The sequence below is a fragment of the Apteryx rowi genome, unplaced genomic scaffold (genome assembly GCF_003343035.1).
Source record: "Apteryx rowi isolate R43461 unplaced genomic scaffold, aptRow1 scaffold_253, whole genome shotgun sequence".
NCBI lineage: Eukaryota > Metazoa > Chordata > Aves > Apterygiformes > Apterygidae > Apteryx > Apteryx rowi.
In genome coordinates, this window is record NW_020448897.1 from 261,089 (window position 1) to 278,371 (window position 17,283).

At 39.1% G+C, this 17,283-nt stretch overlaps 1 protein-coding gene across 1 annotated transcript in view; it reads left to right on the forward strand.

The window, feature by feature from the left end:
• The first annotated feature begins 17 nt into the window (after window positions 1-17).
• Window positions 18-17,283, forward strand: part of SLC18A2 (solute carrier family 18 member A2) — a 30,148-nt gene continuing 12,882 nt past the window's right edge. Inside the window, exons 1-8 of the mRNA XM_026067072.1 lie at window positions 18-278; window positions 2,011-2,362; window positions 8,619-8,677; window positions 10,630-10,713; window positions 13,916-14,008; window positions 14,924-15,013; window positions 15,121-15,164; window positions 15,244-15,304. Of these exons, the coding sequence (XP_025922857.1) occupies window positions 158-278; window positions 2,011-2,362; window positions 8,619-8,677; window positions 10,630-10,713; window positions 13,916-14,008; window positions 14,924-15,013; window positions 15,121-15,164; window positions 15,244-15,304 (904 nt within the window). The 5' untranslated portion in view covers window positions 18-157. The remainder of the gene's footprint in view (window positions 279-2,010; window positions 2,363-8,618; window positions 8,678-10,629; window positions 10,714-13,915; window positions 14,009-14,923; window positions 15,014-15,120; window positions 15,165-15,243; window positions 15,305-17,283) is intronic.

Consider the following 17,283-nt stretch of genomic DNA (forward strand, 5'->3'; position numbering starts at 1 on the left):
CGGGAGGGGAGCGCAGCGCAGCGCGCCGCTCGCCAGCTCGGCGGGCAGCGGGAGCCGCGGAGCTGCTGCTCGGGACCCCCGGCGGGGGCTGCTGTGCCCCGGGGGCCTCACTGCCTCTGTGTTTGCAGCGCGCCGGCCGCCGCGGGGAGCCGGAGCCATGGCTCGGGGGGAGCTCGGCGTCCTCCGCTGGCTCAGGGACAGCCGGCAGTCCAGAAAACTAATCCTGCTGATCGTTTTCATCGCGTTACTCCTGGACAACATGCTGCTGACGGTGGTCGGTATGTCGAATATTTTTTTTCTTCCAGTTTCTGCCAGAAATAACCTCTAGTGACAGATGTACAGACCAGGTCTCTACATCTTCCCTGAATACATGATTAATGCTCTCTTTCAAATTAAACATTTCCAACTAGTCATTTTCAAACGTGTTATTCTAGGTATTGCAAACACGCTGTCACACATATCGAAGTTTTATTTTATGCTATATTAATTGCAGGACAAGCATTGTACAAAAAGCTCTTCATAATTTTTTTTTCTACTGAAAGCCAGTAATACTTCAGAGAATGACAGATAACAGTATTTTTAGCTCGTCATCAAATTGTTTCTCCTGTGGTCATGCAACTGAAAGAACAGGCTAGATAACATTTGAGATGTATGTTTCCTTGTGATAGTCCCCCTTTCCCCCACACTGGTCTTAAAATGATAGATTAAAAAGAAAGCAATCTAAATAGGTTTTAAGAAAAGCACTTCTATGAGTTGCTTTAATATAATAATCCTTGTTTTGATCAAAGTTTAAGACGCAAACTTCTACTGTCTTCAGTGACATAGTGTCAAGATTTAGGAATCTACTCACAACTGGTAGTTTTAGGAGTCCTCAGTAATTCAAACTTCTGTATTTATATAAATTTTTAAAAGCATTCAGAGAACCCATCCTGACTCATGGATGTGCACATGCACACATACAAATACACATGCTTCTCAAAGAAGTGCATCAGGTTCTACAGAGCTGACCCTCCGACACCGCTGCGGTGTCGCATTTTAATCAGACACATGATTAAAGGCTGATACTTAAAGGCTGATACTGCAATGTAGACTTTAACAAAAACATTTAGATATATATTTTGGCAAGTCAGTTCTGGATTTTTTACATGAATATACTTATAAATTTATTAACTTCTCATTGCTTATTCAGTAATATTTCTGTGAGAAGGCCTTTTACATTATTTCAGTTTGCAGACTTAATGAAAGATTGGACTTATTCAGGAAGTGAGAAAGTGAGACAACAGCTGGTGATTCAGTCACTAATATTTTCTAGTAGAATGGACCTTCATCAGTTTTTACTAATTCTGAAGTACTAATTTCTGAAATACATAATGCATTTAAGTTGCAGCTAAGATCCTAAGTCATATAAAACAGGTTCATGTTCAACAACTTCTTCATGATCTTTTAAATGTAAATTTTCAAAAAAGAATTAGAAATGTAATTATCAACATATCAGTTCAGATTAATGAACATTGGACTGTTATGAATTTTTCCTTCTTATGGCTGTTACTTATGCAACATTTTTGTGGCATGTTTTATTAATCTGTTTTATGACTTTTTTAATACTTTGTTTTAATAGTTTTAAAGTTTTTCTTAGTTTCCATGTTTTCACAGCTTACTAAATGGATTTATGCAGTAATGTGCAACAAAAAGACTGTACAAACATGGTCTTTGGTACTTGTCAAATTTTGCTTACTGAATGCTGGCTGTATAGAAAACGGTATTAAAAATGGCAAAAAAAAAAAAAGGCAAAAGATCTTTTTGTTTTAACTGCACTTCCAAGTTTTTGTGTGTGTTTTTTCTGAGCAAACTTTTAATTCTGTGTTTCAGGACTTCAAAACCCTTACTGACGTTCTTTACAGGAAAGCCTTATATTTCTAAAACGATGATAAAGCAAATAAGAAAATTTAGTGATTCAATTTACAAATAATCTGATAGTAAGATGCCAATATATTCTTTTTTTTTTCCCAGTGCCAATAATTCCCAGTTACCTTTACAGCATCAAACATGAGAAAAATGCAACAGAAATCCAGACTACTAAGCCTAACATAGTTCCAACAACAATGGACAATTTTCAGAGTATCTTTTCCTATTATGACAACTCATCAATGCTTACTGGAAATGAATCTGATAAGACAAGACCAAGAGAGTTGCATCATACTCAGACAGAACAAATGACAGTGAATGTGACTGATTCACCATCTGATTGCCCTAAGGAAGATAAGGACCTGCTGAATGAAAATGTTCAAGTTGGTCTGTTGTTTGCTTCAAAAGCAACAGTTCAGCTTATCACTAACCCTTTCATAGGGCCACTGACAAACAGGTATGTTATTTCTGTTATGTTATTCAGTTAACATTTTATATTGATGTTTTATTAGTATTTCAAACAAAGTACTTTAAATTTCCATTGTGGAAATTTAAAGTTTGTGGAAGGACTTATTGTCCTTCTCACTTTATCCAGAGGAATATTTTAGTGAAATATGTTTCATTAGCATGTCTTCTAAATGCCTCTTCTTTTCCAAAATAAAATGGTAAACTACGCACAAGCCTTTTAATACCTTAAGTATCATACACCACTTCTTCTACACTTCTGAGAACTCCTGAGTTCTAAGGTCTTTATAGAAATTTTTACTGAAATTATGTTAAAATTTCTTCAATAAACGTAATGTAACCACTCAAGCGTGTGAGGCCAAAAGACACTATAGCTCAGTATTTATGACAGTGAAGCACTGTGAATTGATGGTAGTTCTATTACACTTAAATTACACAAATGTGGTGTTGAAACTGTAGGCACTGTTCAGATTTCTCCCTTGCCCGCATAGAGGCTCACAGCTCAGTGTGCGATTTGGTAGTCCACGCTCCTGAATCGTGTGCTGGGACACTGCAGTAAGGACCAAGTGGGAAGTTCTCATGGACTTTAATGAAAAGTGAACAAGCCTCTCAGATAGATTGTTGATGCCATACTCATCACTGAGTTCAATGGATTACATGGTTTTACGTCAGTACATGATCTAATCTAACCTTCAAATTGTTCTCTCTATATTTTTGCATATATGTGATGTCTTGAACAAAGTAAGTCTGAATGCTACATTTTAGAAGATCTGTTTGAACAGTATCAGGGACATAATCACCAATATCAATGACACGCAAAAAAGAAATCACTAATGATGTTTGTAAAAAGACCAATCACTAATGGTGTTTGCATGGAGATTAAAAAGTATTCATAATATCATTTTAAATTTTGGTGTTTATAGAATTAATTTGATTTTATTGTTAGTATTCTGTACACCTGTTCCCCACATAAGTTGCATTCTTTCTAGGCAGCAAAATACATGAGACTATGAGGTCAATCTCTGAACAAAGGAAACTCCAAATTATATTTAGTCAGATCACTAATTTTCGTATTTCTTATTTAAGCTATTTTTATGAAGCAGAAATTTCTTCTCATAAAATAGCATACAGTGGAAATTTGTCCGCCTTCTGTCCTTATGAAACACTTTCTTTTGTTTGAGCAATCAATGCTGTGGCAATAACCAAAACAACCAACACACCTAAATATTAGATATTTCTGCTTTTGAAGTCAAAACTACTTTTCTTAGATTTTACAGATTATGCCCTGTGATGGTTAAGCTGAGTGTTTAATTTTAATCTGATGGAAGAGTATCCACTTGAGGGATAAGCACTTGTTTGACTCAAAATGTTATAAATTCAAAATCTGTACTAAATCTGTGGAACCGGTGTAAACACAAAAGCTTTAAATTAGATAGTCTCATTTCTCTCTCCTTTCACCGTATCTCCTACTACATACCACCTACACACGTATGCCATTACAAAATCACTTTTACACAAACATGTCTGCAAGTTAAAGATGGAAACAAATTTTTGTTACCCAGATTTCCTATATTGTTTTTTTGAGGATAGGATAGCTCACCCACAGGCAAGGTAACATAAAGATGTATCATCTATTCATATTTCTTTAGGAATCCTTCTTGGTTTTATTAACTGTCTAAATAAATGCCCTATATATATTTACTTTTCTCTGGATTCTGCTGTTAGTATTATAATTTCTACCAACTGCCAAACCAGGAAAAAAGAAGTAACATGCTCCACATTATCGGTGGTTTCTCAATACTGCAGTTACGTCATGCTCTAGATATAATCTCTGCTCTTTGGTAGGCATATGCGTAAGTGAGGGTGTGCGTGTCCCTGTTGATGCCTATCCCTTTGCCTGCGCGACGCACGGCTGGAGCTGTGCACTGCCCGCAGCGAGGCTCGGGGCAGCCCCTCTCCTCTGGAGCCGGCGGGCTGAGCAGCCGGGTGGGTTGCTGCTGGGGCTGAAATGCCAGCTGTTAGGTTTGGGAGCGGTGCCACAGGTGTGCCCGCGTCGCCTCCCTTTGCTGCTGTTAATAGCAGTGCTGCTCATGGGAAGGTCGGTGCTGGAAGCACTGCAAGATGTCGCGGATGAGTGGAGTGATGCACTTCACTCGTAAGAGAAGCAGCTGAGAAACTTCTGCAGGGTTTTGCCTGGGGCTGAGTGCGACTGCAATCACGGTGGCAGGGTTCACACATTCAGATGCCCAACAACTGGGAAAAGAATAATCAAGGACAAGATACACCCTAGCTTCTTGTGCGACAAACATATTCTTTCATACTGAAAGAAATGAGCGACCTAATGGCACAGTAGCCCTAAATTAGATTTAAGGATTACTGTTTCTTTCATGCATTATTTATATCTTGGTACCAGTATCTGCCTTTCTTCTGAGAAATGGTTGGTGGGAAATATCAGTTAACATGGTTATCAATTAACTATAGAAGTCGTTGGCAAAAAAACCCTTAAATTTGATATTTCTTAAGAACAAAGTGTATGTTTAGTTAAAAAGAAGTGACCACTGTGATTATTGTAAATGAAACTGGAGATGTTTGAGTTATCATTATAAAGGCTCTACCACTGATAAACTGTTCAGTGATAGTTATCATTGTTACTACTTCTGCAAAATTTCATCAAAATATCACAGCTTAAGGAAAATGGGTTGTTCTGTTAAAAATTAATGTGCACAGCCTGTTTGTTAAGATGCCCAGCAAGTTTTCTTTTCAGGTAATACATTGTGGCCATGGTTTTAGTTTTTCAGTGAAAGAATAGTATTACTTAGGAGTGATTTAGAGTTTTGAAGGAGTATGGAGTTACTCCCTTAAAGTACACCGTAGCTTCAAGTGCTTGAGTCTGTGTAGGATGCAACAGGGTGTTACATTCCCACTAGTTTGTGCCCATAATTACAGGGGTTTTTTAGCTTTTCTGAAAGTTTTCTAGGCTATTTATTCACTTTTTCTAAAACTATTGGAGGTGTAGATTTGTAAAAATAAATTTCAAAATTTAAGAAATAAGCTCTGCTAAACAATAGCCTTATTTAAACCCCAGCTTTTTTCATGGAATACAAGACAAACGCACACCTGTCTTAGTGAACTGGTTTGTAATTCATGAAACAGCACAATCTACCTTGCCTCTAAATGCTGGTGAAAGTCATAGCAAATGAAAAGCTAAGGCCATGGCTTTGCCCTAGGATGTGAGCAACACGTTTCTCATAGTGGCGCTACTTCAGGGCAGACCTGATATGATTTTATGGCTCAGATTCACAGTATGTTTGTGATTGTAGTGAGATTAATAAGAAACTATACAAAACAGCACAACGCTTAATCCAGGGCACTTGCCCTTTGTGGGAAGGATGCATTGGCAAGGGGAGATTCAAGGCTCTGCCTAATACTTGACAGTAAAGAAAGTGGTCAACAAGCTGCTGTGCTTCTTATGACTGACTGATTTGCCCCATTATTTTCTTCAAATTATCACTGAGCTCTATGGCTTAGGCTTAGTGCCCAGGTGTGCTGGCCAGATAGTCCACTAGTACCAGTAAGGGTCTCATCTGCCATGTATGTCTCTCCCTCAGTTTGAAAAATAATCTGGCTTTAACCTTGTGTTTATTCAAATGTAACCTCAAAATTCATTGAAAAATGAACTGATATTTTCATCATCATTTTTACAGTCAACCTGAGTAGACATCTGAATCCATTTGCCAGTGAGTTTGAGGCCTGGACCATGATGTATTTATGACCAAGATACGTACAAAGAGTGAGGGAGAGGGAGGCATATAATAGCATTTATAGCTGCTCAGTTACAGTTCAGTTCAGATGGAAGCTTTCTTTAGGCAGGTGGTTGGAATGATCAGTTATCCAGGTTGAACAAAACCTGCCCTGCACGAGAGCATGGAGAGTTTAGGTAGAGAGTGCAGGAACCACGCTCTTACCTGGCGCTGCTGTCCCTGCATGTTCTTCCTTAGCCTCACACACATTCAGCAGCTCAGGGGTCCATTAGCTTGATCAAAATATTCTTCTTGCCGTACTTCCTCCCCAGCCTTACTGGCAGTGAAGAAGGCAGCCAACCGAAGACAGACCTAGCAAGCGCTGTTCACAGTGGTGCCTCGATAGCAATACGCAGCATTGAGATCAGTGGATTTGCAGTACTGTAATGAACAGACTATTAGGCTCTATTCATCCACGGCTCCTAACCTGGTGGTCAGTGTAAGATTTATTTTACTGCAGCACAGTACCCATCAATGGTTTATCTTATTCTAGGGTAATGTTATTAATGAGTATCATCGACTACCAAACAGTCTTGCAGTCTGGGTCCAACTTGGCACTGCAAAGGAGTGATTTAGTAATTTAGGCATTCCACCTCAGTGGCAGCCTTTCCTCTCGCTCCTGAACTAAGGACCCTGGCTGTTCTGTAAGTCAGAAATGCTTCTGGAAAGCATTTTTAGCTGCAGGTAGCCTTTCTGAAACATGCTGGATTCTGCAGCTGTTTCAAATTTACCGATGAACAAACAAATCTCTTGAAGTGTTTTTAGAGAAATGCTCAAGAAAATGAGCAGTTTGCGATAGAAAGAAAAGAGTATATACATATAGTATATAGGATAGTATTCTTCTGTATTATATGCACAGAGAGGAACAAAAATGTAGAGATATCTGTGATGGAGCATGCCGCTTCATGGGAGTGAAGCAGAAATTGCATACTCACAGGTTTCATGTGGCAAGAACAAGAATGGTCCAGGAACAAGGACAAAATCACTGAATAGTTGACTGTTATAAGTAATGCCTCTCCTTTTTGTGATTACTTATGTTATATAGGAGTGTAATTGTTCTGATCAAGAAAAACTTTGTGCTCTCTAATGTCTATTGGACAGATCAGGGAATGCAGCTGTGGATTAGACATTTGTGCTGGAACAACTGCCATCTAATTAGTGCTGCTATTTTAGGAGAAAGCAGGGTTTGCTAAGATCATGCAGAAAAAGGTAATCTGCATATCTAACCAGATTTCAGCTGTATGTGGGTAAGAATTTCCCTTAAGCAAGAACAACCATGACTTCTAGAGGATCAATAATCTCACTTGTACAAAACTTATATTAAGAAAAATTAAAACTCAACAGTTGGACAACATATCTCAAGACTGTAGTATTACTAAAAATAAAGAGCAATTATAAACCATCCCATTATTTGACTGACCTACTTAGATTATAAACCAATCCTGCCAGTATAAATGCCCACTACTGCCAAATCATTGGAAGATGAAGTCAATTGGTGTTTCTTTGAAACGAATTGGCCATTGCTGAAGAATTAGGCCATTAAGTAATGTCTTTGCAAATACATTTGAGATGTAGAATCTTAAAAAAAGAAGCCATTAATAAAGTGTACTGAATAGAATATAAAGAATGTCTTTAGAACTAACTGGGTAGCATTTTTGATTCTAGGGTAGATTTGTAATGGCATGAAAAATAATATAATTTTTTTTGTTGAAATTTCAATTTTTAGCTGCCTAAAAAGATATGTTTGCTTTTCCAACAGAAAACCCTTTCTTTCATGGAAACTTGAAAATATTAATAACAACCAGGCATTTCTACAGACTATTTTGAGTTCTGATGAAGGAGTGGGCTGATGAAGAAAGCTTTGATCAGCTCCACTGTTACTCCTAAAATCACGGAAAAGCAAAAATGATATTCTCAGACTCTTTGGGACTCTTCCAGTGTTCCTAACTTAGGCAGAACTCCCAGCAAAGCTGATGACAAATTTTCCTAGAAAAAAGCCAGTGGTTTGACAGTGTCTCATTATAGTCATTGTCTCATGAGGATGGAGACAGATGATCATTGAAATACTACTAAAATTTTTCAGAGTTCAGCATGCTTGGACAAATATTCTGTTCTTATATCCTTGGCAACCCCGTGGATGCCCAGAGGGGCTGCATTGGAACAGTCACGGAGGAAGGAGAACAGGGCTATCAGATTCTAAAGTGAGAAGGATTTCTTTCAGGGATTTCAGGTAAAAACTCTGCTGTACCAGGGGAGAAGGCACTGGTAGCATAGGCAATTTTGAACATATGGTCCAATATAAATAGTTCAAAACCTACAAAGGAACTACAGGTTGGGTTTTTGCATTTGTGTGTGTGTGTGCAATTCTAAAGCACTCATCTTAGTAAATCTAACTCAAAATGTCAGTGGGATGATCCTAAAAATGTAGGTGTTCATTTTGTTTTCCAGAATAGGCTACCAGATTCCACTGTTTGCTGGCTTCTGCATCATGTTTGTGTCAACAATCAGTAAGTGTCCACATTTATTTGATTCAGTTCAGATGCACCTTTAGAATAAATGATCTACAATAGTTATCACTAGGCATTCTTGTTGATTTAGAGGGACTTATTTCAAAGGAAAATATATGGCTGCTCTCGATGGATGGTGCTACGATTTGAGAAGAATGTTCTTACAGACAAGAAACTCTCCTCCACCTTCTAGCCCATCTGGGTTGGTCTCTTCCATAGCCCCATCCTCCTCTCAGGTTCTTGCAATCTGAAGCTAGTGATATTCAGGCAGTTTTAAACTGATAAAATATTCAGCCATGGGAGGGCTATTTTACAGGATGCTTAACAACTAGCTATGGTATGAGCTTACCAGAAAAATACTGTAAGGTTGCAGTGGATCACAAGCAGAATATGAATCAACAGTGTCATAGTATTGCTAAACATCACAGTGAGATGTGTGAACAGGAGCATAGCCTGCAAGTCAGCTGAGAAAATTTGTCCACTCTCATGGCATTGATAAGGTTTTATATTCAGTTTTGGCATGGCACTTAAAGATGTAGCACACATGGAAAGAGTACAAAGGAGACCATCGATGATCATTGAAAGCCTGTGAGGAAAGATTAAAAGAACTGGCTTCAGAAAGCAGATGTAGGACATATTAAAGTCTATGACAAAAAGGAAGGGAATAAGTAGTTTTCTTTGTCCACTACAAGTAAGAAAAGGAATAATGAGGTTAAAAACTGCATCAAAGAAAATTTAGGTTAAATATTAGAAAAATATTTCTCACAGCAGGGGGAGTGAAGTGCTGAAAAAGATTACCTGGTTGTAGAGTCTCTAGCACTGCTGGATTTTAGGAACATGTTAGACAAATTTTGGTTGGGATGAATATAAGAGCAGTAAGCCTACTTCAGGGCAGAGGGGAATAGTCTTGATTTGTTGACATCCTTTCTTCCTTTATTTTATTTTTTTTTCTCCACATGGGTAGGGATTTTTGTAAGACCTGGTGAAAAGGTTGAGAGACATAATGCAGCAGAGTGGGTGGGAGAAGTGAACATGGATCTTCCGTTTAGTTAGCATGTAACAGCTTCCCCCAGCTATAATCTGTCTGGGGAAATTCCTTAGGTGACCAATCGGTAAGAGCTGAAAAAGAGTTTAAAAAACTCACCCTAGATTTATTGAAACTGACCGTGACAAAGGCTCAACACAGAGCGACACACTTGGTTTTCTGGGACACTCTGATTTTGTAGGGTTGTTAATGGGGAATTTAGCCAGACTAAAGAGTGCAGCAGTCAGGGACTCTGTCCTAAATAACAGATAAAGGCAGGGAGGGGAGTCCTGGGTGAATTCTCCCTGGAGACTACTGAGAGGCACCTCTTCGGGTGCAATTTCTCTGGTGCTCTGCTGCTGTGAGCATCAGTAACTTGCTACAGCCCTAGTATGGGTGGAGTTGACTTCCTTGCAGGTTCAGCCAACTGTGCTACACAATGTCTAGTGTGGAGTTGGCTGCACCATTGTAAAACTTCTCTCCACCCATTTGCTTATTGGAGGAAACACTGGGGTGGGGGTGGGGGGCGGCGTGGGAGGTGGTGTATATGAAATGCCTGGAGCTTCAAACTGGGCACCCTTAAATGAAGCAGCATGGGGAGGCACACATGAAAGGAGAGGTCTTATTACTCCGTCTGTGTGCAGCTGAATCAGAGCAGGATATAATCTAATCCTAAGTAATTAGTTAAGACTGCTTGTATGCTTGCATTCTGTGTTACCAGGAGGCTTTGACGCCTAAGAACAATTCATCACTGACAAATCAAAATGCAATAAGAGAAAATAATGCAGTTAGCATTGAAAGTGACACAAGTCACTGTAAACGCTTGACTAAATTGCATGAAGTTTTTGTGTTAGTTTAAAGAAATCTAACTTTTAAACCTAGTTAGAGTTAACCTAATTTTTAAAATCTACCTCTATCTTTTCTGTAGTGTTTGCTTTCTCAGGCAGCTACACATTACTGTTTATTGCAAGGTCCCTTCAAGGAGTGGGTTCCTCTTGTTCTTCAGTGGCAGGTAAGAGAATACACAATAGAATAAAATGCAGATCACTGATTCTGCCGTTGTTAGTGACAGTCATTTTCTTAATTATATATTGTCTGCAGTTTCAATAATTAATATTGAATTATTCAATTAAATGCAGTTTCAATAATTAATATTGAATTATTCAATTAAATCAATTTCACTTTTTTTCTGCCTCTTTCTTATAAAGAAGCCCAAAAGTAAATGTCATTTCAGAATTCCTTGGTATTTGGGTTGTTGTAAGGTAGAAAACTAAATGAACTACACTCTCCCTGGGGTTTCTGCATGTGTGTCTTCAACATTCTAAATTAATTTTTGGCCATTTTAAAGGTCATCAGGAACTTATGTCTGCACTTATTATAGTGGGGACTAGTAGCTCTGCCTGTTACTGAAATTCCTGTTACAAAATGTTGTTTTCAGTAGCCTATAATTCCGTCTGCCAGTTTGGACTCATGTTTCCTATACTAGGTACCTGCTTCAAGATTCTTATTTTTTAAAAAGTAGGTGAAATGGAGTATGTGCTTTCAGCCCAAATTGTTCAACCATTTTTGAGACTGAGGCTAGAGAAAATATGTTTTGTTCATATTAGAACATTTCACAATCTTCTCTTGGAAAAATTTCCTACAATGGCAGCAGGAACATGAATTCGGCTTGTGAGGAGAGATCAATAGAGTTTTTTGACAAGAGTGTGTCCTTTGGCTTCCTCAGGAAAATTCCTCCTCCCAATTATACTGGTCCATAAACAGAGGTCACATGCACTCTGTAGTAACTCAATAAGAATCTGGCAGCTGAATTCCATCCAAATTCCCTCTGCATGGATTTTGCTCCAGCCCATGTCTGGGCAGTGCTGCTTGGGGCAGCTGGGAATACTCAACACCCCAGACTAAGCAATCAAACTGGGAGTGAAAAGCACTTCCTGGTCAGGATGAGTTTGAGGCTGTGCAACAAACTGGTTAAGCAGAGAGATTAAGAGTGGATGAGTAGTTGGAAGAGTGGGTATGTGGCTAAGTGAGCAGGCAGGGATGGGATGAAGAGCCAGGGATGGAGAAGGCAAAGACAAGCAGGAGGGGTGAGGGCAAGAAAATTTGCCATGTCTCCTTGTAGAACCTCTTACAAAACAAGTGACTGTCCAGTCTCTCCACCCCTCTGCTGTCAGCAGCTGTCTGAGGAAATCACTACGCAAGTGCTATCTGTAGAATTGAGCTACATAAAAGTTTAGAGTCTGGGATCCATAGCAGTTGTTTTGTTAAATGTAGTGTAATGGATATAAAGGGATCTGCTGGTGCAGAGTCCATTGTATGCTGTGTGATATCATGTGTGTTTCCAGTTTGCCCCTATAAAAAGGAACAAGAAAATTGCATGGGTGGTCATACACAAAATAAATAGATTTTAAACAACCTTTTTAAGATTGCAGCTCAAACTTTTCAAAGTTAAGACATGCCAGAATTATTGTTCAGTTTAATTCAGTCCCTGTGCAAGTATGCACTTTGAGATCCAGTTCTTATATGAGCACGTGACTTTTTTTCAACAACCTACAAAATAGAGGACAAAAGACCAAGAAACCATCTGGTCCAACCTCTTCCTGATCAGGGCTGGATCAGGCAGGATCAGCTGTGTGTCTGGCATTCCTGAGGTATCCCTGACAAGCATGTTCTCAAAAGTTTCCAGAAATCCTTTCAACATCTAGCTTTATGCTTAATAACCTTTAGCGTTAGGAAATTTTCTCCGATCTCTCATCTAAAGCCTCCTTACTGTCATTTAAAATGCATTTCTAATTCCCATACCCAGAGAGAATGTGAAGGACACTTTGTTTCCTTTCTCTTTGTGGTTCTTTCGTATATTTGAAGGCTAGTCCCATCATTTTTCTCCACTCTGGTTTTAAATCCAAAGTCCTTCAATTGTTCCTCACAGATAATGTTTTCTAAACTTTTGCTCAGCCTCACTGCTTTCCTCTGGATAGTCTCCAGTCACCTCCATCTTTCTTACTGTGCTGTACCAAAACCAGACCCAGTACTCAGAAGAAGCTATGATACCTCCTAAGTGCCAGCCAAAGTGAAAGAATTACTTTACATATCATACAGACAAGCATAGTTCACCTTACTTACAACACTTCCGTACTCATGTTCAGCTTATGATTTGTTATATCCCTCAGAATGTTTTATGTAGTATTGTTGTCAACCAGTCATTTACCATCCTGTATTTCTGTATGTAATCATTCCTATCTAAGTGTAAAACTGTTATCTTCCTTGTATTGAATCCTGGTTTTTTGCAGATTATTTCTCCAAATGTGACAAATTCATTGTGAATTCTGATGTTGTTCTCTAACTTGCTCTCCAAGAGTTTTTACTAACAATTTGATGTGATCCACAATTTTTAATAAGCATGTTCATTCACATACAATCTCTGCCCTTTTGGTGCACATGATGGACAGTATTCACTTAATGATCAATCACACAGTATTTTGTTTTCTCCTTCTGGTTCACCGTGCAGCTGTGGACCTTATTTACTGAATTCTACTCAAACCTTGATTTGCAAACAGAATTACTGATTTCTATGAGGACTCTTCTATAGCTTTTACCACTACAGTGTCTGAGTACTTCACAAAAACATGAATGAATTTGGTTTCATGTTTCCCTTTGTGAAATGGAGCTTATCATCATCAGATGCAGAAGTGAGGCACATGAAGATAAAGGTCAAAACCATCTTTTAATTTGGATGCTGAACTTGAAATACTCATTTTCAAAGTAATCAGCACCGCATAATATGTTGTGTTCAAAGCATAGCTTCCATTGACCACAGTTATATGTGTGAGTGGTCACCAGACCTTTGTGTCAAGCACTGGAGTATAAATAACAGACAGTGAATACTTGTCAAAAGCTTTGTTTCAACTAGTCGAAAAAATATCATCTAAAAGCTGTGTGACAAAGACAGAATCTAGCAAATCAGGACATCATTAAATTACCTGAGTGATAGAACATGATGGAACATGGTCTTAGAGACCATTTGCACTTGCCAAACTCTCTTTTGCTTTAAGGTGAATTCCATGTGGAGGAGAGAGATATATATATATATATATATATACAGCTTCCTTCTATACCTGCTGTCATCTCTGTCAAATATTCTATAGGGGTGGCAAATGATGACAAAGCACTGTAGTGAGCAGCTGCCTAATTTTGTTCTTTTTTTTTAATGTTAGGGATGGGTATGCTCGCCAGCGTTTATACAGACGATGAAGAGAGAGGCAATGCAATGGGAATTGCACTAGGAGGTCTTGCCATGGGAGTATTAGGTGAGTGAGATGGAGACTCTGCCAGCAAAAGAAACCCCTCAACATTCTCCAGAACATGTATTTGTGACCTGTGAAAGCAGTAGAAGATTCTGATCAAGTGCAGTATTATCATGCCATCTCCAGATTAGATTACTGGTGCATGCTAAGGATAGCTTTTTACACAGAAATATATTTCTCAGGCAGATGCATTTTCTTAAAGGTAGACACATCTTCTGATACACAGTTTTTCAAACATTGGTTACCAATTACCTTCTGATTCAGAATATCTCCTCTTACCAGTGTGCTCAGTCCAGTGATTAGCAATCAATCAGAGCTATTGTGCTCACTCAGTTATATCACTGGGTTTTAGTGGTATAGGTTAGTGTTCATGACTTCGATAGACTTTACAGGGACTACAGGCTATGTTCTTACCCATGTAAACCTTTAAATGCAGGAAACGAATGCAGGACTTTAAAGGGTTTGGGCCCCATTCTGATCCAGTTCCAGCTTGGTGGCGCTGTGATCAGTATGTCCAACAAAGCTCACCTCAGGAGCACTATCTGATCCTCACTGGCTTCCAGGACCAGATCCTGCTTTTTTGACTCACAGAATTAATATAATTGAAATTAATGGAGTGAAGCAAGTAAAGAGAGTAAAGCAAGTTGGACTTGGCTGGTGCTCGATGTTTCATATTTGAACCATGTCAGACAGTAGTCTCTGAGATGTTTGGATTTTGTTTTCATGGAACAGTATTTTCTGAGTTAAAAATACGGCTATTTATTGTGATCAAAGAGATCAATGAGCTTTGTGTTTTTTCTTAAATTGAGGGTTTTTGTCACTAAGTGTTGGTAGCAGCATGCCCAAACCCTTGAAAAGGCTATGTGTTTGGAGTCAGAAGAAGGCTGCAGAACTGTTTCCTTTATTTCTCCCTCTCAGTGGGCCCGCCTTTTGGGAGCGTCATGTATGAGTTCGTGGGGAAGAGTTCTCCTTTCCTTGTGCTGGCTGCACTAGCGCTGTTAGATGGAGGTCAGTAAATATGAACATTCAATTTTTCCATCTAACACATTCCTTCCATGCCTTACCATCTAACCACCTTCTTGAAGAAATGTTATAGCATTGCTTTCTTTTTGCAGCCGTTCAATTATTTGTGCTACAACCGTCCAGAGCACAAGCAGAAGTAAGTATTAACATAAAACACTTCAGGTGATGGATAATGCTTTGCCTTTCATAAACCCAAGCTTTTATGTGTTTCATAGAGTCAGAAAGGGACACCTTTACTGACGCTCTTGAAGGACCCTTACATCATTATCGCAGCAGGTACTTGATTCTTTTTCTTTACCAACTGTTGGTGTTACAGCTGGCATCCTAGAATGCCTCAGGCTAACCTAGTTTAACTGTAATGTCATTTGCAGTTTTCATTTACATAAAGCTCAAAGAACAAAATCATTTGTTGGCAATACAGGTTTAGTACACCACTGGAAACATAATAGGATGGAAGTTAGATATATAGGTGTCTGTCTAGCTTGGAGGAAGCTAATGAATTGCAGTGACTTACTAAGATAACGACTGCTGCTCACACTGAGATGTGACCCTAGAACTTTCTATAAGGCAAATGAATAGGGCTAAGGCATTTGAATAGAGGAATTGCCAGCACATCTCAGACAGGCATAAGGAAATATGTTGAACTTTGTTTCCCTTTGAAGAGGGTGTGAGTTTAGTCTCTAGGGCATGGATTATATTTGACAAAAAGTCTGGATCAAATAGTGAAATGCATTTGGTATTAACTTTATCATTTGTTTGATGATTCTTTCTGTCTAGAGAGAAGTTTGCCTTTTCGCATCACATTTCATTGAACATTTATTCTGAAGAAGTCTATAATTAAGCCTGACCTTTTTTATGTTCATCAAATACCTGAAAACACATCATAATTTTTACAACTGTGTTCCTCTACTTGTAGCTTAATTGTCCTACAAAGCAATCTTACAGGCATTATTTGGGTTCTCTGGTTTTAGTGATCTTAGGGAATTATCATTATCTTAACTCTGTGACTAGACACTTGGTCAAGCTGTGTGCAAAGTTTTATAAACAATTTGGCTTAAGAAATTTTTGGAGCATTAAAAGAGCCTACCATAGAACAAGAGTATTTGAGGGAAGAGAGTAGCAAAGACAGCAGCTGTCATAAGAGATCAAATCTATCATTGATCTAATTCAGTATCTAGTCTCTTACAGTGTTTAGTAGCAGGTGCTGCAAAGTAAGGTTCATCATATCAGGCTCATATAAAGTAGATATCTGGAGAGTAATGTAATCCCTGTCAAGGTCTAATCTGTAACAGAACTTGTTTTAAACCCTAAAACGTGACAAGGGGATAGATTTGTAAGAGGAGCTTTGCTTGACTAAGATGTGGCTAAAACTCAGCTTCGCGTGAACTGTTAAGTGCTGCTTTGTTTTGACCATCCTCCATGCCTGCTAGGAGCAGGGATGGAATTTGTTTCCATTTTCTAACACATTTGCGTGGTATTCAATTTCTGCAGCTCCTCTCCCCTGAGAAGCTGTTGCAGCTGATGTTGCAGGGGCTCGGTAAAGCAACCAGTCTGAGAGCCAGACTGGTGAAAAAGACTCAGAATAGGTGGAGTAGGTAGCCTGGAATCAGGATTATGTGTGTCAGAGATACATTTTCTCTACTGCCCTGGCTCCTTTTCCCTCTTGCTTTCCTGCATTTGCCTGTAAGCACTGCTGGTGCTTCCCAGTTCCCCTTCCCATCTTTTATCCGGTGCAGCTGGGCTTGACAGGAGGGAGGGAAAGAAAGGATATACAGAAGGGCAGAAACATAAAAACCTTCTTTGCTCCATTTCTTTCCACGCTCTCCAAATGTGCCAGGTCATTTGTCCCCTTCCCACCATGCATCAGTGCCAAGGATATGAGAAAGTCCCACTGGTGCTGTCAGTAGCCCAGCTGGGTCACCCCGGGTTAGGTACAACATCCAACATTACTGTCTTCCAGAATAGAGACTGCTCAGCAGTTTGACAATATGGATGATATATATGTTCTGTAACCCTGGCCCCTTCTTCCCTCAGCTTTTATTTCCCTGGCAGACCAAATTCACTGTTAGGTAGAAGGCTGTGGAGGCAGAGTTGAGCCCCAAATACCAAATCTAAAGTCAGTCTTACGTACCCAGATAAAAGAAACATTACTGACAGTTTTTGTCACTGCTAAGTGGAGCTCAACAAATGAAGCCAATGTAATTCTCATAGCTAGACCTCACTGACAGGGATTAAAGAAGCTCTAGGTGCTACAG